At 51.1% G+C, this 22,849-nt stretch overlaps 1 protein-coding gene across 13 annotated transcripts in view; it reads left to right on the top strand.

Annotated features, from left to right (window-relative positions):
• The window catches only part of AFAP1 (actin filament associated protein 1), a 177,365-nt gene that overhangs the window by 114,917 nt on the left and 39,599 nt on the right, over positions 1–22,849 (top strand). For all 13 annotated transcript variants that reach the window (XM_078367590.1, XM_035294159.3, XM_035294153.3 and 10 more), the window contains 4 exons: positions 1,324–1,419; positions 4,230–4,311; positions 10,832–10,981; positions 18,799–19,010. In XM_078367590.1, the coding sequence (XP_078223716.1) occupies positions 1,324–1,419; positions 4,230–4,311; positions 10,832–10,981; positions 18,799–19,010 (540 nt within the window). The remainder of the gene's footprint in view (positions 1–1,323; positions 1,420–4,229; positions 4,312–10,831; positions 10,982–18,798; positions 19,011–22,849) is intronic.

Below are 22,849 nucleotides of genomic sequence, written 5' to 3'. Positions count from 1 at the left end.
TCTCCTTTAACTCTACTAAACACTGACGGGCTCCGGGTCCTTCTCCCTGATCTGTGTTCTCTGTCTTGCCATCTTCCCTGGTAAACTCATCCAGTCCAAGGTGGTGAGAATCATCTTTTTGCCATCAGCTCCCAGTTTATTTCTAGCTCTGACTAGAAGTTTGCTGTTGACTCCAAGCTGGGCTCTCTCCACCCAGCCCGTTTCTCTGCCCAGTCTTCCTCTGAGTAAATAGCACCACGCAGTTGCTAAGAATCCAGGAGTCACCTTGGAGTCAGCTTTTTCCCTCAAGCCCCGTGTGCAATCCAGCAGGGCCTGGCGATTCTGCCCCGGGTACCTCCTGACTCCCTTTCCGTCCTTCCGTCTTCACCGGGATCACTCCAGCCCATGCTGCCGCCTGCAGAGCTACAGCCGTGGCCTCTAACGGGTTTCCCTGTGCTTTGTCATCATTGTTCCTGTATAGTTATTTCTTCCCACAGCAACTAGAGTGCTTCGTGCAGCCTCGTAACGATTGCGGGCCGGGTATGCTCCAGGCCCTGTCATAGGGCAGTTAATCCTTAGAAGGTCGGCAGGGTTCCACCTGTGCATTTCAGATGGGGAAGCTGACGTGCAGAGCAGCTCGTTGATTTGTCCAAGGCTGAAGCTGGGGTTAAACCCAGGCGGTAGGTCTTGAGTCGGTGCTCTTGAATCTGGTCCCTCATCTCCTTGAAATGCCCCCAGGGCCTGTCCTCTCCTGGGCTTGAGGGCTCCTACCGGCCCCCGCCTCATCTCCTACCACGTCCTCCCTCTCCCCTCCTGCCACTTTGTACTCCGGGTTGTTCTCAAGTTCTCAAGCTCTTCATATCCACCACAGGGACTTTTCCCCAGCTGTTCCTGCTGCCCAGAGCCCTTCCCTGCCACTTGTTCACACGGCTGGACGCTCCAACATGGGTGCACAAGGCCCCCAGGTCTCCTGATGTCAAGTAACCCCTCACCATCTTTTATTCTCGGAGGCCCTTACTCTTGTCTCATGTTGCTGTCATTCTTTTGGTGACGCTCATTGTTCATGGCGATATATAAGTTCTATGGAATGAAACTCTCCGGCAGCAGGACATGTAGATACATGTTCCACGCCCTGTGTCAGTGCCAGTGTTGAGAGGCACTTTGTGAGTGGATGTGTGGGTGAGTGAACACATGAGTGCCTGGCACCCTGGAACTCAGAGCCGGGTGCTTTTGAGCCTGTGCATTTCCCTACTATGCCATGTGTCTCTGTCTATACAATTCACGGTTCAAGCCTTTAAGTACCTCTCTTTGGGCATACTCAAAAGGTGTCTGTCCTTTTTATAGGTGATCAAAGAAGCCTACAGTGGCTGTAGTGGGCCCGTGGACTCAGAATGTCTTCCTCCACCCAGCTCCCCGGTGCACAAGGCAGACCTGGAGAAGGTAATGGCGTTGCTCTTGCTGGGGGTAGTCACCTTGCAGTGGATTTAGGTCTCCTTGAAAGTTTGATAATATTCTCTGAGAATTTCAGGCAGACAGATCACGAGGTTAAGAGATCGAGACCATCCTGGCCAACATGGTGAAACCCGATCTCTACTAAAAATACAAAAAAATTAGTGGGTCATGATAGCACACACCTGTAGCCCCAGCTACTTGGAGGCTGAGGCAGGAGAATCACTTGAACCCCAGAGGCAGAGGTTGCAGTGATCCGAGATTGCGCCACTGCACTCCGGCCTGGGCGACGGAGCAAGACCCTCTCTCAAAAAAAAAAGACAAGAAAAAATGCAGTCATGCTTCCCATCCTTTTAACTGCCTGCTTTGTGCAAAGCTTGAGGTGGCCATTTTACAGACTGTGTAGTTAGTTTTGTTACTTCCAGCTGCAGATGAAGAAATGGATTTAAAGGTGCAAGGGCCTTGTTCAAAGGCACGTAGCTATTCAGCAGCAGGGCTGAAGCCCGAAGGCGAGCCTGTGTGCTTCGGGAATGCAGCAGGCACGCCATAAATGTGCTTTCCCAGAGTTCCCCGCCTCCCTTTCCTTTGCCCCCTTGCTGCTTGTTGGAAGGCAGAGGAGCACAGCAGTGGACAGGGATGGCCTGTCCTCTCTACATCCCTTTTTGCCAGGAATATATAGAGCCCCTCACTGTCCGCCGCAGGCCCCGCTCTGACTGCACTGTTTGTCTAAATATGACGGATGTTGTTTCCTTGGCGACCCCTGCTTCCTGCCGTGAAACCTGCTGGCAGCTTGTGTCCCAGGGGCTTTCTGAGCCCTCCCTCTCCAGCCCCCTGCCCGTGAAGAGGCAGAGATCCTTTTTTGTCTGTCCTTGTATGAGTCAGGATTCTCCAGAGAAACAGAATTAATGGGATGTGTGTATGTAGAAACAGATTTATTATAAGGCATTGGTTCACATGCTTATGGAGCGTGCAAGTCTGAAATCCGCAGTGTGGGCCACAGCGGGAGACCCAGGAGAGCCGATGGTGCAGCTGGAGTCTGCAGGAATTTCAGGAGAATTCACTGGCTCAGAGAGGCCAGTGGTTTTGTTCCATTGAGGCCCTCAACTGATTGGATGAGGCCCACCCACATTATAGAAGGCAAGCTGCTTACCCAGAGCTCCCTAATTCAATTGTTAATATAATCCCCAAGTGCCCCCCATATTGACACATAAAATTGACCATTGCAGTCCTCATCCTGATACTGAATGGAACAGGCTGTTTTTCCCTGACTTTAAAATCAACATCTGCTCACTTCAGAAAATTCGGAAAGCATAGAGAAACATGAATGGGATGAAAGAGTCATTCATTGCTACAACACGTAGAGGGCGCAGCTCCTCTTAACGCTCTTGATATATTAACCCCTTTTTTTCCTGAGTTTATGGGTTTCTTTTACGGTTTGGAGAATCTTAGGCATAAAATTTCTTATATGCTTTTTTTCACTTAACTTTTGTATTACTAGCAAATTTCCAGGTTTGTAACACCTCTTAAGGCACACACATTTTTCCCTTTTCATTAGCTTTGTCCTCTTTTAGGCCATCTACAATAAAATGATACTTGACATCTTTTATATAATTTTTGCTGATTCTCTGCCTATTACTTGAGAATAGATTTCTGGAAGCCGAATTATTAGACCAAAGACCTCTTTTTCTTTTTTTAAGATTTTGATTCATGTTGAAAATAAATTGTTTTCCCAAAAGGTTGGTGCGATTTCATTTCCCACCATAGGGCATCCAAGCTCCTCGTCCACCACCCGCACCGGAATTGGTGATGCTGCTATACTTCTGTTGCTTTCTGAGGCAGTACTGTGAGCACGGGCTGAACCTGTGGCCCTGGATTCCTGGGATGTTCCTGGGGTGAGAGCCAGGGCGCTGCCGGTGTAGGTCACTATATCACTGGAACTCGGCTTCCCACTGAGTGACGCCCATTGCTTCACTGCAGCTCTCACGGGATTGCCTCTCGAATTCCAAGTTGAACACGTGTGTTCCTTTGTGACTGGGAACTGCTACATATCTCATCTGCATCCAGCTGGCCAGTCTCCAAGGCCCTGGGGTGGAAGGCACAGGATCTGAGGACGGTGTCTGGAGGCCACTCCCTCTTCTGTGACCCCACAGGTGCTTGGGTGGCAGTGGAAGGAGTCTAGCCGCAAACACTGGACCTCATTCCGCTGCTAACACGGGACCTCATTCCGCTGCTAACACGGAACCCTCGTCACGCTCATTAAATCCGGAGGTTTGGACTGAGAGAGTGACAGTCCCCAGCCCGCTCCACAGGTTTTGATAGTAACCTTGCCCCCACTCCGTGTACATTCCGAGTGTACGTGTTAAAAACAAATGCTTGACACTCACCCGGTTAATTACTGCTGAATGACAGGAAGAAATTAAATGGACTGTGGAATATTTACTTCTGCAAGGATAGTATGGCTTGGTGAGGGAAGTATTTTCTGTAATCATAATATTTTTTCAAAATCATTTACAAGAAGTGATTTGAATGAAATAGGCATGAGACAGTATATATATAGGTTAGTATAATTATGGCCTCAGTGAGGTTTTTCCTGTTTCGTTTCTCTTCCTCAGGATGTTTTTAAAGCGGCTGTAGCCACCTAAGCAGCCCGTCTCTGTTACCGTTAAGCTCTAACTCCTGGATTGCTATGAACTTGGCCCGTGTTTTCTTTCACTTTTGAGATCACTGTTGGTTGATCCATCACACATCGCTTGGTCCAAGTGACCCCTGTAAGAATAACTTCATCCTTTTCATCCTTTCAGAAACTGTCTTCAGAGAGACCCAGCTCAGATGGGGAGGGCGTGGTGGAAAATGGAATCACCACATGTAATGGAAAGGAGCAAGGTGAGTTCTTCTATGCCAAAAATACACAAACTTAAAAAAAAACACAGCCAGGTTTGCAAAGTCTGGTTGTACGAAAGATGTCCTGGGTGATTGCGATGTGTAGATGTCGTCGCCATTGCAGATGATACTGATGGGAGTACCCGAAGACCCGTTGCTGTCAGCCCTCAGGTCTCCTTTTTCCATCCTGCCAGACCTTGGCCGAGCGTGCTCCGTCTTTTTCTGCCCTGCATGTGTTTTGAACTTATGAACAGGTTATTTCTTCACTTTTGAACTCACAACAGGTTATTTCTTCACTTGATCTATCACGGAGACAATTTTGCATTGGTGAGTAGCCGGCGTGTGGCTGAGGGACCTGGTGTCCAGTGAAGAGAGCTCTGGATAATGAAGCAAGAAACCCACTTTCTCAATAAGCTCTGTCTTTGCTTAGCCATATGATCTTGAGCGAATATTCCCTCTTAATAAGCCTCAGTTTCCCCATCTTTAAAATGAGGATGCCAGACCTGTAGATTTCTGAGATTCTTAAAAAAGATTTTCTGAAAATGTCTTTATTTTGCCTTCGTTTAAAAATTGTTTGTTTGTTTTTTGAGACAGAGTCTCGCTCTGTCACGCAGGCTGGAGTGCAGTGGCACGATCTTGGCTCACTGCAACATCTGCCTCCTGGGTTCAAATGATTCTTCTGTCTCAGCCTCCTGAGTGGCTGGGATTACAGGCATGCACCACCATGCCCAGCTCATTTTTGTATTTTTAGTAGAGATGGGGTTTTGCCATTTTGGCCAGGCTGGTCTCGATCTCCTGACCTCAGGTGATCCACCTGCCTTGGCCTCCCAAAGTGCTGGGATTACAAGCATGAGCCACTGCGCCTGGCCTCATTTTAAAATTTTAAAAGATTATACATAATATAAAAAATACATAATATAAAATTCACCGTATTTACCATGTTTCAGTGTACAGCTCAGTGTGTTAAGTATATTCATGTTGTACCATCATCACCACTAGTCTTCAGAACTCTTCATTTTGCAAAACACTGACTCCCCATTCCCTCCTCCCCCAGTCCCTGGCACCCCATTCCACTTCCTGTCTCATGAGTCTGACTTCTCCTGGGACCTCACTGAAGTGCAATCCTACGGGCCGTGTTCTTCTAGAAGTGCTTATTCCACTTAGTTTCATGTGCTCAAGGTTCACCTGTGATGTGGCATGTGTCAGAATGTCTTTCCTTTTTAAGGCTAAATAATACTCCATTGTCTAGACGGACTGCATTTTGTTTGCCCATTTATCTGTTGATGAACACGTGGGTGGCTTCCACCTTCTGGTTAGCATGAATAACGGTGCTGTGAACATGGGTGTGCAGACGGTGAAGTCTCCCTTACGTTTTGCAGCCAGCTTTATGGAGACAGAAACTACATGCAGTGAAATTCACCCTGTTTGACGTAGTGTTCTGTGAGCTTTGACACAGGCACGTAACCATCACCACCATCAAGATACGGAGCGTGGCTCTAACCCCCAGCCCCATTGCGTTCCTGTGCTCTTTTCTATCCCGTCTGCCTGGACCTCTACCCCGGGCCTTGGCAGCTGCTGATCTGTTTCTTTGTTCTTCACCAGAATGTCGTGATGTGGAAGCATCTTGTTTGCAGACCTCTGCGTCTGGCTTCGTTCACTCCGCGTGCTGCGCTGGAGAGCCGTCCGTGTTTGTGGCTGGTGCCAGCAGTTAGCTGGTTCCCTGCTGCCGCCGACGGCATTCCATTGTTTAGATGGACCGCAGTTAGTCCATTCGCCCCTTGAAGAACATTTGAGACGTTCCCACTTTGGGGCGATTGGTTAAAAATCTGTTCTGTTCATTGGGAGACAGGTTTTTGCACGGACACATGTTTTCATTTCCCTTTGGTACAGAAGCTGGGAGTGGCTTGCTTGGTACAGCCTCGGTATTGTCACCCTTGGGTTGCTCTTTCTATTTTAGCCATTTTAACGGGCGTAGTGGCATGCAATTGTGTTTTAATGTGCATTTCCCTAATAATTAACAATGTTGAACATTTTTTTAGCGTGCTATGTGTCATCACTATACCTTCTTTGGTGAAATGTCTCCTCAACTCTTTTGTTCATATTTTTATTGGATCATTTGTGCTCATTGAGTTTTGAGGGCTCTTTGTATTTTCTGAATACAAGTCCTTTATCAGATGTGTTTTGTACATATGTTCTCCCGGTCTGTGGCTGGACTTGTAACTTCCTTAGCAGTGTGTGGACGGAGGTGAAGGGCATGACTTTGGGGTGGGGTGGGAGTGTCCCCTCTGCCTGTGTGCTCACTGAACCTGTGACCGTGGTGGCTCAGCTGAGGAATCTGACCACCCGAGCCCACCTGCCCACTCATGGGGTGAACCGAGTGTTTCCTGTCTCTTAGCCCACTAAGAACCTTGGAGCTCAAATAATCTGGACTGTTGTGACATCACAGAGTTCACTCTCAGAGGTCACGATGCCACTTTTTTCATGGTTTTCTGAGTGTCCTATCTGAGTGTAATTTCGGTTCTATCCATCGGAAGTTATTCAGTGGAAAGTATTATCTCTGTCTTACACAGGGCACACATTATGTGTAATCAAAGCCAGGAAAGCTCTCTTTAAGTTTTGCCCTGAAATCAAATAACACAGTCTCAATGTTCCTACTTAGAAGTTGAGGCTCAGCAGACGTTGGTTTGCTCGGCCCATTTTCTGGTTTGCTGTTTCTTCTCCCAGTGCACCTGTCAGGCTCTGCAGAATAATATGTGTGTCTGGAGCTCCTTGTAAGCAGAGTATCTATATTTAACATTTTCCTGCTCCCTCCGAGCAAGAACAGCCTTCTATACTTTGGAATTAAACGGTGGTGACATCGGTTTGTACATTTCCTTTTTGTCTGACGTGGTGCGTTGCATGTAGTAGACACTCAGTAGTCATGGAGAAAGTTAAGGGTTAAGTATATTCTAACCTTCTTTCTTAGCTCCATTCTTGCGTCTCACTCTTGACCAGTTTGCAGCTAAGAGATTTCAGTTAAGCTCTTTTATCCCAGCCATGGTGTAACTCAGACGCGTTTTTCTGCTGGCTGCGTGGAGAAGATCCTGAACTCACACAGGTTTTTCTCACGTTAGAATCTCAGCTGAACAAAGAAACAGTTCAGGCTCCGTGTGGTCAAAGCCACAGGGAACGACTCCGGAACTCCTGTTTCTTCTGTCAAGGTGGAATCCCTGCCGTCTAATAAACCAATGCAACGTGGCTGATCCTGGTGATCCCACAGCAGGTGTGAGGAGTGCGGGCTGAGGAGGTCCCGGGACCGTCCGCATGGGAGCTGTGAGGCTCCTCAGCCCCACTTCACAGCCGTAAGAGGCCATCATTTGTGAATGTGTCTGTTGGTAGAAGTCATTGAATAAATAGTCTCATGGTGTTAATTCTCACGGCCCCTATTCCTCCCAGTAGCCTAAATTTTATACAGTGCCCGAATGCCCACTCCCATAGGATACTGGGAAGCTGCGGGTCTATGAGACGCGAGGCTTTAGAGAGTGCCCGCATCAGCCTTGCTCCGGTGGTGTGCGCCGGAGCCTGCCCACCTCGCTAGCCAGCGTGTGCCTGGACAGTCCCGCTTTCTACTCTCTAGCTGCAGGGGAGTCAGAGTTGACTGTGTAGCTTCTCTTCCCGGTTCTGTGGTCTGTGCTGATCTCTGCCTTTCGTTTGATACACAGCATCCAGTTGCTCTTGACGGTTTTATCCTACTGGCCTCTTTCTTCCAAGGATTGCCTTACTTCTCCTTTTGTAAAAAACGACTCAGGGAGTATTCAAGGAATTCCACGTTTTCATCATAATCCCATGTCTTTGAAGTCAGAGCTTAGCAAGCACTTTGTCGCTGAACTGGGCTTTCATCTGAAACCCCGGCTTGCTGCGGTGGGTGGCATTGTCTGTGGGGATGCCTCTTGCCCCACCAGCCTTCCTCAGGGTGCCCTGGGCACTCCGGCCGTCCTGGCCAACAGGATCTTCTTCATAAAGCTTGCCGGAATGGGGCTGCGGTAAGACATCATCCTCGGGTCTTCAGAAACAGCTGGGAGGGGCCGTCCACGGTGGCTGTCCCTCTTGGGTTGGTGGAAATGACACTCAAGTGATACAGCCGTCCCAGCTGTACGCCTCTCTGTCTGATGATAGCTGGGAGGAGCTGTGCCCTCAGATTCAGGGATCGAAAGCGAGTGTCGGTGCTTTATTTTAAAAGAGGGTGTGTGTGTTTTGGGAGAGTGGAAATAGGGGTGGGGGGGCATTCCTGGGTTCTTTGTCTCTCATATCACATGAGGCCTAAGTCTGATTTGTTTAAAATGACACAAAAATGCTGGGACTGTGTTGTCATAGTCAGCTTGGGCTGCCGACTGGGTGGCTGAAACAGCGTGCATTTAGACAGTCCTGGAGGCTGGAGTCCGAGACCCAGGTGCCGCCAGCGTTGGTGCTCTGAGGACTGCTTCCTAAAGGCGGCTTCTCCCATGGCCTTCACCCGGCCCTCCTGCCGTGCTTGTGCAGCCGCTTTGCAGAAGGACACTAATGCTGCGGGCCCAGGACCTCAGCGGGAGGCTGGAGCGCGGGAGGGCGAGGCGCGAGGCAGGAGACACGCAGGGGTGTGTTCTGCCGTCCTCATGCGTTTGGCTCTGGCGGGGGCAGCAGGGTGGAGGAAGAAGGACTACTTCCCACCTCCATCAGAGAGAGCTGGAGATTAGAAGGATGAGGAGACTGCATGTGAGTGTGTGTGTTTAGAGGAAGGGTTTCGGAGTCAGGCCAGGGCGTGCCATCCTGTGTCCCGGCCTCTCTGCCTCTGCAGTTCTTCCATGTGGTGTGTGCAGGTGTCCATTTGTCCATGGGGCAGGGGGTGGGAGGGACCCCTTGACTTTCATCACCTTCTGAAAGGGTCTGTGAGCTCCGAAGGCTTCAGACAGCAGGTTGAGGGATTCATATTGGAGATGAAGGGGAAAGGGTCTGGGCAGTGGGGTTTGGGCCATGACACTGAGGATCCCTCTGTCCCCTCAGCTCCGGGAGCCCCGCAGTGCAGCTGTGTCCCCTCATCTCCAGTGTAACCTGCAGTGTAGTTGTGTCCTAAGCACCTGTGTCCTGAGCGCCTTGCTGGCCTCTCTCAGCTCCGTGAGCCCCACAGTGTGGCTGTGTCCTGAGTGTCTCACTGGCCTCCCCTCAGCTCCAGTGCCAGGCACATAATGGCCCTGGGGAGATGGGATGGGCAGACAGCCCACCTTCTCCGAGGGTTGCTCTCTGGCCCAAAGGGTCTCGTCATTTGGTTCGGGTGCTTTCTCACATGCACGTTCTGATTTCGTGCCTGACCTGTGTCCCTGTAATTCTGTGGGAGGTCACGGACAGAGCCTGTGGGGATGGAGAGAAATGCCAGTGACAGGGTGGGGCAGATACAGAATGCCAGCTGGCAACTGATCCTGGGCCTCCGTGGTGGGAGACGGTGGGGTGATGAGAACCGCCCATGTTGTCCCTCACTGTCCCATGTGTGTGGAGATGCTTCTGTGGCCCTGCTGCCGTTACTTGCCCTAATGCGGGTCCAGGGACGCTGGGTCTTTCTGTTGTTCACAGGAAGCCAGGCATCATCTTCATGCACAATGCGGATGAGTTTTATGTGTCGACAGTGAACTCCAGTCTAACACTGTGCTGGCTGGACTGAGCACAAGGGGCTGGAAGGCAGGCCCTGGGTCCGAGAGCTCTGGATAGGGCTGCGTCGTGTGAGTGTCACAGATGCACAGGGTCCCCTGAAGAAGACCCAGTTCCCCTTCCCTTCCCGGCCTCCCCTTGCCAGCAAGCCCATAGCTGTACTAGCTGCCTTCTGCTCCTCGGACTCTCTGTGCCACTTTCAGCCTGACAGCTTTTGCGTCACTGATATTTTTCTTGCCTGGACGCTTCTCCCTGAGAGGTACATGGCTAGTTATCAGTTTAAGTCAACCCCTGGACGGGCTTTCTTGGACTGCCCAGCTGCTCTTCCACACAACCCGATCTTAGGTCTCCATGTGGTCCTTGTCAGAAGCTTCCTATGAGCAACCCTGTGTTCTGCTGGAACCCCAGCATCTAGACCAACAGCCAGCACACAGCGAGTGCTGATGAAGTGACAGTCGAGGGCAAGGCTAGGGATGGGGGCTCATACCTGGAATCCCAGCACTTCGGGAGGCCAAGGCGGGGGTGGCTCACTGGAGCCCAGGAGTTTGAGACCAGCCTGGGCAACATGGCGAAACCCCATTTCTACAAAAAGTAAAAAAATTAGCCAGATGTAGTGGCATACACCTGTGGTCCCAGCTACTCCAGAGGCTGCGGTGGGGGGACCAGTTGTGCCTAGGAGTTCAGGGCTGCAGTAAGCTGTGACCACGACACTGCACTCCAGCATGGGCACCGGAGCGAGACCCTATCTTTGAAAAAAGAAAAACATTTCTAGGGAAAGATGAAGTGGGTTGTGATTTATGTTTTAGTTTTTCAATTAATACCTACAGTTAAACTGTGCTTTTTTGGCCGTTGTTATTCTTGACAGTGAAGAGGAAGAAAAGTTCCAAATCAGAGGCCAAGGGCACCGTGTCAAAAGTCACTGGGAAGAAAATCACCAAGATCATCAGTCTGGGGAAGAAGAAGCCGTCCACGGACGAGCAGACCTCCTCAGCCGAGGAGGACGTTCCCACGTGCGGTAAGGCTCACCTGCCCGAGGGGAGCGGTGCTCACCCAAGGGGGTTTCACTTTCTCCTGCGGTGCAGTCTGTACCACGTTCGTCCAAGGCTCGTTAATTCAGGCTGTTTTGCATTGGACATGGACTCATTCAGATTGGGGAAGTGTGTTAAATGTTTACATTTTCACCTCTTATTCACACAAGGCTTTGCAGGAGTTTGAGATGATCTCTAAGGTTCCTTTAAGGAAAAAAAAATTCCCTTTGATCCTCTGAAGTTCTCCCACATCCTTTGGAAGTGTTTTGAAAGGCAGCATATGCAGGGGCTGTTGTAAACAAAGGAGTATGGGAAGAACTTTCTAGAATTAAGGTCAGGCCTTTCCCTTTGGCACAGTGATAAAACTCAGCTTTCTTCTGATGTTGCCGTGCTGGTCACTTTCATGTTGCTGCAGAGGAATGCCTGAGACTAATTTATACAAAGAGAGGGCTGTTTGGCTCACGGCTCTGCAGGCTGTGTAAGTACGGTGCCAGCATCTGCTCAGCTTGTGATGAGGCCCCAGGAAGCTTTTACTCATGGCAGGGACAGAGCGGGAGCTGGTATGTCACATGGCAGGAGAGAGAGAGGAGCAGGAGAGAGGGGAGCAGGTGCCAGGGTCCTTTAACTATCAGATCTCGCAGGAACTACTGGTATGAGGACTCGCTCACTGCTGCAGGCAAGGCCACAAAGCATTCGTGAGGGGTCAGCTCCCACCGGCGCCTCCCACCCTGGGGGTCACACTTCAGCATGAGGTTTGGAGGGGAGAAGTATCCAAAGCAAACCACGTATGTTCCTCAAACGTCAGTTTCAGATCTGCTCTAACACTGACTATGTCCCTGACCCGTGTCATTCAGGAAGTCATCTCCAGCAGCACCATTTGGTGACCACGACAGCCCTGGCCTCCCACGGCTTCCGGTCTGGTAACAAAAGATAAGGACAAGAGCAGTTATCACTGAGGGATGTTTGTAGTAACTGGGTCTGGTTGGCGATAAGAGGGCAAGTGAGGCAACGAGAGGCTAGTCAGAGCCTCAGTGGGCCGGGGGGATCCAGCACTGCGGGGTGGCCTCCACGGAGACGTGGGTGACAGTTTACATCCAGAACGCTTTCAGGGCAGTCAAGTTCAGAAGGACCATGCGGCCCTTCCTAGGAGGGAAACTCGATGAGCTGCCTTTTTGAAAAATTAGGAATGTGCTGGAATTTTCCTTGTGGACTACGGCTGCACATTCAGCTTCGCACAAGGCGAACCCATCATTCCTTCTATTTGATTAGTAATTCTGGTTACCCCCACCCCTTTTGCATCCGTTATGTCATAGGTATTGGATTTTCTTTTGGGATGCAAAAGATACCTCATTTAGTTCCTGCCCAATAGTGCCTAAATGGGGCTGTATACACCGAGATCAGTTTATTCCACAGATCTCACGCCCAGCGGTGTGAGCTCACGTGGCAAGGATGAGAGCGGATGGGCCAAGGTGGTCAGGAGGGTAGCGGGGCAGATGAGAGGAGCCTGTAGGCGAGAAGGTGTGCGCTGTCTTGAAAGGAAGACAGGCTAAGTCTCGGCTCCTCTGCGGCATTCACAGTGTGATCTGGGAGGCGGCATCATACCGATTTCTGGTGGACACCATGGAGTTGGGCAGGCAGCAGTGAAGGCCTTGTGGTCGGAGGAATCTCAAGAGGTGTCCTGTTGAAACAGCCGCTTGTGGGACTGACTTAGCAGGGCTGGCCATCACCACAAGGGACCAGTGACTGAGGAGCCTGGTGCACTCCAGCCTCCCTGAACTGAGTCAAACGGCAGTTGAGTCACAGATGCAGGCCAGTTGGTGCCGATGGTGTTCCACTGCCCCATCCTCCCTCCCTCTACAAGGCGAAAGCTGAAAGGCAGCCACCGTGCTGAAATGCTGTCAGCCGAAGCACAGCTGTAGCACAGAGTGGGGAAAGTGAATCTGATGATGCCCCGGTGCTGCTCCCATTGACCTCTGCCTTTCTTGGAGCGCATGGTAAGGTGGGACTGTCTCACATCAGCCCTTGAGAGAGGGATTAAAAATAGAAGAGGGAAGTAGCCAACAAGAGGGGGCTACTCTTTTGTTTGTGTTTTTTAAATGCTCTAGGTCAGTGGAGGAAATAGAAATTCTTCCTTGAAAAACAATTTAACATTTCTATGAAAGGCAATTGAGAGACTTTGACCCAAACCCCTCCATTTGCAAAGGAGAGCACTGAAGCTCAGAGAGGCTGCGTGGCTTACTCGGAGCCACACAGCGAGCTGAGAGCAGAGACAGCCTCTGGCCCAACTCTGCTGGTTCCCTGTCCCACTGGCCTCCCTGTCCCTTCCCCCAAAGAAATGAACACTGCCGTGGCTCCTGCTAAACAGCTGCATTTGTGCTGGTGACGAGATGCTGGGGTGAACCCTCTTCTTGGAAGCACTCAGGGAGCAGGAGTGCTGCATCCACAGCATCTAATTAGACACGTGTGGATTCCCACCAAACTGCTTAGTGGACAACTTTCGCCTCAGTGTTAACAGAACATCCTCTGTCTACAAGATTTGAAAGCTGTCATCTAGTTCTTTGCAGGGGAAAGGGGAAAGGGAAAGGGGGAGGAGCTTTTAGAAAAATGAAGGGGCAACAGTGACCATTTTCAGTAATTGTAGTACAGCTGCAAAGTTTCAGGCAGAAAAAAGTCGCTGGACAAAGGCCCGAGAGACTGAGCCTGCCAAGTGGAGTCTGCGCAGCTGCTTCTCTGCTCCAGAGGGATGAAGGGCTAGGCTGGACTGGCCGGAAGTGCAGTGTTGCTGAGCCCACAGGACAGAGCTCCCAGGAGCCGCTGAAAGCGGAGTTCAAATCCCAGCCCCTCTGCACCGTGCAGCTGTGTCAGCCGTGCCCCTAAATGCAGGACCGAGCTGCTGTGAGGACCTTGCTTGTGGAAGCAGGGGAGGGAAGGCTGTCTGCACGTGGTTTCTGGCTTCAGGAAGGGGCGGCGAGCACTGCAGCCTGGCTGGCCGGAGTCTACCTAACCCTGCAATGCCTGTTGAGTGACACATTTAGTATTGGGCAGGTCAGCCCGGCACACAGCCACGTAGATAATGCGATCTGAGACAGGTGCAGAGACCCCTGACGAAACAAGTCCTGGAATGCCTGTCACTTTATGAATTAAGCTGCTGTTACCAGGAAACTGACTTCCGTCTTCTCTGCTCCCCATCCCCATTTTGCCTGTTTGGGACTGTGGTGCCTTTTGACTGGCTCACCTCGTTCTGTTTGGCGTCCCCACCAGGCCACCAGATGGAACTTTTGAAATGTTAGACTAATCGTATCACATTCTGTGCTGATAAAAACCAGAAGTGCCTCCTTTGTTGCCCAATTTGGGGTCTCTAAAATCCTGTCCCCACCTCACGTTTCTACCTTCTCCATGACTGGCTTAAGAACAGGCTCTGATTGGCTCCCTGCCCGTGTCCACAGCAGTGTGCAGAATGTGGCACAGGACACCAGCTCATTAAATACTTGCTGAATGCATGCATTCCTTTAAGCAAATTGCTTAACCTCTGGGAACCCCAGGCTCCTCCATCTATGAAATGGGCTCAGTACTTAAATTCCTTGGTTTTCATAAAAACTGAGGATAAAATACATGAAACACTGAGCTTAATGCCTAGCCCCTAATTTATGCTGGGTAAGTGGTCACTGTTACTACCCATGTGTTCACCTGACGTGTTTTGTAGAAATTCATCTAAGCATATCAGACCTATCCAAGACACTGTAAATGTAACGTCGGACAAATAGATCATGAGAAACGGAGAGGCTGAGAGAAAGGAAAGGCCCCAGCGTGCAAGTCGGAGGGCTTCGTGGAGCCTGGGGAGCCTGAGCTGGCTTTGAAGGACTTACAGGCATTCCCAGGTCCCTTCCAGCTGCAATGTTCTATGACGTTATGAAGCTTTCAATGGCAGGATTTTTTAGGAGACATTCAGGAACGTTACGTATGTCTCAGTTGGTGTCATAATTCACCTCCACAAAAGCCCAGATGAAGCCGGGCACATAGCATGCACCTGGAGTCCCCGCTACTCGGGAGGCCGAGGCGAGAGGATCGCTTGATGCCAGTTCAAGACCAGCCTCAGCATAGCGAGGCACCACCTCACAAAAAGAAATCAGATGATGTCTGATGAAAGGGCAGGAAGGCTTTCTTAGTCCGAGGGTCACCGTGACAGGGTGTTGGTGTACCAGCTCCCCTGCCCCTCGCCTCATAGAGGACACTTTGCAAAGAGCGGAAAGGAGGCTTTTTGGCTTTGGCGGCCGGTGATGCTGCCAGCAGTTTCCTGACATGGTTTCTCCAAGTGCTGCTTCCTGATGCCCCTCTTGCAGGCCCATCTCCTCTCAGCTGGTCATGACCAGGTACTTGCTAAGATGAGACGAACAGTTACCTATGATAAAACGCCTCTCACAAGTGTTGACCCTATTGGCCACGTGCAGCCGAAGTGCAGGAGCCTCCCGGGTAGGCAGGCACTGTCGTTTCCCTTCCTAAAGAGAATAAATACATGGAAACTTGGCCACACTTCTAACAGGCTTTGCCTGCCTGCTCTTCTGCAGCTTCCGGAATTTGAGAGCCACCTGGCATGGAGCCCCGCGACGCCCCATATCCGGAACAGCTGACCGGGAGGCGTTATATACGTTCCCCTCCGCCTGTATTTTTTGCTTGTTTGTCTCTTCTTCAGCTGTAAAGTTAGTTTTATATTTCTAGTGAAATCTCATGCCCTCTTGCCACGGTGTTGCAAGAAACTGTGCTTTCTTTAGAATTTCCAGCAGAAATAGCTGAAAACTTTAAACAACTCCCGGATTTAAAATTCAGTAACACCCTACCATAATATGATAAGTGGGATTCAAAAATGAAATCAGATGTCTCAGGACCTGCCTTGGCAAGGCAGGGAAGCTCTCGCCTGCAGTGCTTCCTGCAGGGTCCAAGTTGGCCAGTCCTGGCTGCTCTCTTGCCCCACCTGGTGGTGGATGTTGCTCCAGCCTAAATGTGTTCCTGGGGATGACTTGGGGTCCTCATTCTCCCGGTTGGGAGAATACTGGGGGGTGCAGAAGAGCCTCTGACTCTAGACACCTTAGATGAGGTGGTCTGCCATTTCCTGCATGGCCTCTTTATGTTCCCTGCACAGGTAAATGCCCAAAATGCCTCCCTGTTTTGAGAAATGGGGATGGGGGCTGGATGGGGTAGGGGCAGTTGCTGAACACGGACAGGTGACTGTGGAGCCCCTGCTGATGGGAACAGGTCTGTTAACCCCAGGGGATTTTTTTTGGGAAAAGCTGTTAAAAATCATGCTCTATATAACAAGTGAATCTGTCCAGTATAATCATCCCTTTTGTGACTGAAATGTCAAGACATTCCAGCATCTTGGGGGCTCTGGGCCAGATTCTGTCAGGGAAGAAGACACCATGAGAATCCATGTCCCTCTTCGGGACCGGGTCCTCTGTGTTTGGAATTCCTGCCCCACAGCACTGTGGGTCTCTGTCATCGGGTCACTGGCGTTTCAAATCTTGGGCTCCGTGACGGGGTTACTGAGTCCTGACTGCTCAGAGCACGGGCCGTTTTCTTCCCTGTAGCTTACCGCTTCTTTTCAGAAACCGTTTTTGGCCATGTTAACTTAGGCCCCTCGGTACGTGAAGTTATGTGAGAGGAGGCCTTGCCTTCCTTTTCCTTTTAGATTACGCCATCGCGTTGGTCAGCTCGCGCCCCAGACATACTTAGGCCTGATACAGTGGGCCGTCGTTGCGTGAAAGTCTGAAGATGGAGAAATGTTGGCTCTCGGTGCGAGTGGCTTCTGTGGACGGTATCAGATCCCTGGCGAGCACGAGGTTCCCAGGGCTGTTACTGGATGCTCACATATGCTCGTTGACTCTCTTTTTAAGTAGCGCTTTCTTTTTTCTTGTTAAGGAATAAATGTATTGGAACCACATCATTTATAAATACCATTTTACAGAACAAAAATGGTGGTGTAGGGCCCCGGTTGTACTCATGTTAACAGCTCTTCATCTGCCATCTTTAACTCACAACAAGGGTTGAGATCTGGCTTTGCTGTGTGGTCTGGTCTTGGACAACATACTTCACATTATCTGGGAGGTAACTTCCTCCCTCAAGAGGTAAAGCCTCTGAGACTCTCCAGCTTTGATTCTGGAACGTCTTCACCCCGCTCCATCCCTCCTAAGTCTCCGAAGTACAGGGAGCTTGGATGAGCGTAGCTCGCTCTCTGAACACAAGAGGGCAGCCATGGCACCGGCCTCGGAGCCTCAGCCCGGCTTCTTTCTCCGTCACTCCTAAGCACAGCCGCCCACAACCCGGATGAAAGTTTTAGTTCCAGGAGGAGCAGTGTGCATTTCTCTTCAGTGTGTGTCGGTAGAAATGACATCATATTCAGCCAATGAGAATTTAGACTTTATGAGTGCGTACCTAGTAAGCCATTGAGTCAGTATTTATAAGTAATAAATAAAGCAACATTCTGGGTCCTGAACATACCTCTCTCTCTCTCTCTTTTTGTCTTTATAGCATTTATCCATTGCTAATAAGGTGCATGAGACTGAGAACATAAAAGAATAAGAAACATCCTCCAAAACCCTTTTGGAAAGGCATTTTTATTAATGTTTTTAACGACAGGGTCTCACTATGTTGCCCAGGCTGATCTTGAACTCGTGGCCTCAGGTGATCTTCCCGCCCAGCCTCCCAAGTAGCTGGGACTTGGGGAATTTGGCTGGAAAAGGAATTTGAAAAATCAGAATTGGAAAGGATGTATTTTGTTTTATTTATTAATATTTTTAGGGCGGGGTATGTGTGTGTGCGCATGTGCGAACTGAAGGAGCAGCTGAGTGACTGAAGTCAGGAATCTCGTGTTTCTTTTTCTCCCATCATCAATATTTTATATGCTATTTAACTCACTTCTAAATCTTAAAGGGCGAGCAGTAATTTACTAGCATTATGGTGTGGTTGGAAGGTGCAGCCACCCTGATATCTGCTTTTTTCATGTGTTGTTATTTCTAGAAGAATGTATTTTTATGTTTGTAAAAAGTGAAATTTGTCCATTTCCCGTATTTGAGGAGGATTTTATTTTAATGAGGAGAATAATTTTTCCTGTAATTCTGCCACTCGTCCATCTGTGGTGTACTGAAGATACTGTGCCATACCAGAGACACAGATCATGAAATGTCATGTGCATTCAGCCCTCGGGTCTAGATTCCCCCTGGGCAGCCTCACCAGTCACTTTTCAGTTGCAGGAGCAGAAAGGTGGCAGGTGCGTCCTCAGCCTCGGGTGGGAATCTGTACCAGCTGGACTGCTTCCAGCGCCGGGAGCTTAGCGCCTCCCAGGGCCTCCTATTTCTTAGAAAGTTTTCATTTTTAGATAGTTTTTGTTTCTTCATGTTAAGCCCAAATCTACCTGCCTATGGCTCTTACCCTCCTCAAAATAAATGAAATCCTTTTCCAGTTTGAAGACAGCTGTTGTGCCCCCATTTCCTTCTGGCCATCCGAAACCCGACGGCCTGCTAACTTCTCACGTGCTCTAGGTGAATTCCACAGTCCCACATCAACACTAGACGGCTGGTAACTGGTTCTTTGTACATGTGAAACTAGGGGCTTCTGGACATGGTCTGTGTTGTGTGATGAAAGCCCCCAAAACTTGAGATGCTGTAGCCGTGGCTCTCCGAGTTTATGTGAATCTGCACTTCAGACTGGTTTGATTGTGTGAGAGGTTTGTTTAATCCGCGGTCCCTTCCCTGGGCCTCCTTAGTGCAGCTCTAGACGGAGGCGGCTGACGTGTGGCCTTGTCTCCCTGCAGGCTATCTGAACGTGCTCTCCAACAGCCGCTGGCGGGAGCGCTGGTGCCGAGTGAAAGATAACAAGCTCATTTTCCACAAGGACAGGACGGACTTGAAGACCCACATTGTGTCTATCCCGCTCCGTGGCTGTGAGGTGATCCCAGGTTTGGATTCCAAACATCCTCTGACATTCCGGCTACTTCGCAACGGCCAGGAGGTGGCGGTATTGGAGGTAGGGTATTTTCCAGGGGCTGCACTCCAGAGGGACACACGTGGTGATTTTCCTTTGAAAAGCCGACTGCTGGCTCCTCTATCAGAATTCCTCCTGTCTTGCTGACAGCAGCTCTTTTCGGCCCACCCCCTTTTCTCTCACTGCCCAGTCTGTGAGTCTTCGCTTTGCTTCTTTCGGGGAGATGCAATAAAGCAGGGAGCCCAGCACCCCTTTCTACCCAGCTGTCCACGTCAGATTGGCTTCCCTCATTGTCTGAGATCCTCGGGCTGTTTGCAGGGAAATGAAATACGCAATCCCGCAGAGTACATTGCTTTCTTTAAAGTACCTGGAAAATAACTGGTTTTAGAATTTCCAAGAAAACTCTTTCCCCTGTGAGCTACCTTTGAAATGGTGGTAAATGTTTCCTTTCGAATGTTCTTGACGTCTTTATGGATGGAAGACTTTTTGGGGCCATCTGAATGCCCTAGAGACAGCGGCCAGTGAGCCACATGACACAGAAACCAAAAGAATAGCTTTGGGGTGTGGGAGCCCTGGACTTGGAGCACCTTTGGGGTGTGGGAGGACTGGACTTGGAGCACCTTTGGGGTGTGGGAGGACTGGACTTGGAGCACTTTTTGGGGTGTGGGAGCCCTGGACTTGGAGCACCTTTGGGGTGTGGGAGGACTGGACTTGGAGCACCTTTGGGGTGTGGGAGCCCTGGACTTGGAGCACCTTTGGGGTGTGGGAGGACTGGACTTTGAGCACCTTTGGGGTGTGGGAGCCCTGGACTTGGAGCACCTTTGGGGTGTGGGAGGACTGGACTTTGAGCACCTTTGGGGTGTGGGAGGACTGGACTTGGAGCACCTTTGGGGTGTGGGAGGACTGGACTTGGAGCACCTTTGGGGTGTGGGAGGACTGGACTTGGAGCACCTTTGGGGTGTGGGAGGACTGGACTTGGAGCACCTTTGGGGTGTGGGAGGACTGGACTTGGAGCACTTTTTGGGGTGTGGGAGCCCTGGACTTGGAGCACCTTTGGGGTGTGGGAGGACTGGACTTGGAGCACCTTTGGGGTGTGGGAGCCCTGGACTTGGAGCACCTTTGGGGTGTGGGAGCCCTGGACTTGGAGCACCTTTGGGGTGTGGGAGGACTGGACTTGGAGCACCTTTGGGGTGTGGGAGGACTGGACTTTGAGCACCTTTGGGGTGTGGGAGGACTGGACTTGGAGCACCTTTGGGGTGTGGGAGCCCTGGACTTGGAGCACCTTTGGGGTGTGGGAGGACTGGACTTTGAGCACCTTTGGGGTGTGGGAGGACTGGACTTGGAGCACCTTTGGGGTGTGGGAGGACTGGACTTTGAGCACCTTTGGGGTGTGGGAGGACTGGACTTGGAGCACCTTTGGGGTGTGGGAGCCCTGGACTTGGAGCACCTTTGGGGTGTGGGAGGACTGGACTTTGAGCACCTTTGGGGTGTGGGAGGACTGGACTTTGAGCACCTTTGGGGTGTGGGAGGACTGGACTTTGAGCACCTTTGGGGTGTGGGAGCCCTGGACTTGGAGCACCTTTGGGGTGTGGGAGGACTGGACTTTGAGCACCTTTGGGGTGTGGGAGGACTGGACTTGGAGCACCTTTGGGGTGTGGGAGGACTGGACTTGGAGCACCTTTGGGGTGTGGGAGGACTGGACTTGGAGCACCTTTGGGGTGTGGGAGGACTGGACTTGGAGCACCTTTGGGGTGTGGGAGGACTGGACTTGGAGCACCTTTGGGGTGTGGGAGGACTGGACTTGGAGCACCTTTGGGGTGTGGGAGCCCTGGACTTGGAGCACCTTTGGGGTGTGGGAGGACGGGACTTGGAGCACCTTTGGGGTGTGGGAGGACTGGACTTGGAGCACCTTTGCGGTGTGGGAGGACTGGACTTGGAGCACCTTTGGGGTGTGGGAGGACTGGACTTGGAGCACCTTTGGGGTGTGGGAGGACGGGACTTGGAGCACCTTTGGGGTGTGGGAGGACTGGACTTGGAGCACCTTTGCGGTGTGGGAGGACTGGACTTGGAGCACCTTTGGGGTGTGGGAGGACTGGACTTGGAGCACCTTTGGGGTGTGGGGGCCCTGGACTTGGAGCACCTTTGGGGTGTGGGAGGACTGGACTTGGAGCACCTTTGGGGTGTGGGAGGACTGGACTTGGAGCACCTTTGGGGTGTGGGAGGACGGGACTTGGAGCACCTTTGGGGTGTGGGAGGACTGGACTTGGAGCACCTTTGGGGTGTGGGAGGACTGGACTTGGAGCACCTTTGGGGTGTGGGAGGACTGGACTTGGAGCACCTTTGGGGTGTGGGAGGACTGGACTTGGAGCACCTTTGGGGTGTGGGAGGACTGGACTTGGAGCACCTTTGGGGTGTGGGAGGACTGGACTTGGAGCACCTTTGGGGTGTGGGAGGACTGGACTTGGAGCACCTTTGGGGTGTGGGAGGACTGGACTTGGAGCACCTTTGGGGTGTGGGAGGACTGGACTTGGAGCACCTTTGGGGTGTGGGAGGACTGGACTTGGAGCACCTTTGGGGTGTGGGAGGACTGGACTTGGAGCACCTTTGGGGTGTGGGAGGACTGGACTTGGAGCACCTTTGGGGTGTGGGAGGACGGGACTTGGAACACCTTTGGGGTGTGGGAGGACGGGACTTGGAGCACGTGGTGTTATTTGTTTGGCTGCCTCACTAGAGCTTACTCATGAAAGCAGAAAAGACAGTTACAACTTATAGCTACATACTGAAAACTTTCGTTATTGAAAGTTTTTCATTTTTCATCATAGAAAATGTTTTGTTGATGTTTTCTACCCAGAATTAGACCTTTTTTCCTGTGGGTTTTTTTTCCCCCATTTATTTCTGTGTTGATTCCCCCACTTAGTGTTATGACTAAGATGCAGAGATACACACACCTAGATGGTTGCGGTCCCGGACGGCAGATGGTAGCTACAGACCTGATAGAAACCAGTTCACGTGAGATGTGGTGCGCGGGCTGCTGTTGGTGGAAACTCGCCCGCTGTGGAGCCTCCTCCAAACGCCTGTGTAGTGATGCTCATTGGCAGAGGGGAGAGTGCCCGGGGCTGCGACCAATCCACGGCTGCCCAGCCAGGCAACCCGAAGATCTCAAATTTCACACATAGGAGTTCATTTCAGGGACTGTTTTCACAGAGGTTGCTCTTTTTGGTGGGGATAAAGAGTAGGTTAACAATATCGTTTTCCCGCAGTGCTCAGGAAGTAAGGGCCGGTCAGCAGGATGGGTTGCTGGCCCCGTGGCTGGTTTTGCAGCAGTGTGGCCTAACAGAGAGGGCTGGGTTCAGTGGGCTTGGGACAGCTGGGTTCCAGTCTCAGCTCTGTGCAGACTTGGGGTTTCTTTACCCACCATAAAACATGAGCGCTGAGCAAGAATCAGTGTACTTTGTAAACATTTATGTGGGCTGAAAACCGGAGGGTGGATGGCAGTGGCACACAGCTGAAAACTTCAATGAGGAAACTATACTCTTGATGTAACAATGCCGGCCTCCTGTGAGAGCTCTGGCAGCAGATCTGAGAAGGGCTGAGAGCGAAAGGAGGCACGAATTGGCACGGGTTAGCTACAGGGATGAAGAGGGAGATGCCGGGCTGAGTGCCCAGACAGAGAAGCTCAGGGTGGGGTGGGGTGGGGGGAAGTCGGGAGCTGTCTGGGGAAGAAGTCCCCACCCTGCCAGTCCTAGGGGGACCCCAAGTCCTTGAGAGAAAGCGGTAGCGTTTCATACCTTCAAAAACACTTGGCCCACTGAGGAAGGTGCTTATTCTTGAGAAAGCTGAAGTGAGTAGGCTCAGTTTCCTGAGTGACACGCCAGCCAGAA

Source organism: Callithrix jacchus, chromosome 3 (genome assembly GCF_049354715.1).
Source record: "Callithrix jacchus isolate 240 chromosome 3, calJac240_pri, whole genome shotgun sequence".
NCBI lineage: Eukaryota > Metazoa > Chordata > Mammalia > Primates > Cebidae > Callithrix > Callithrix jacchus.
This window is presented reverse-complemented; position numbering and strand designations above follow the sequence as displayed.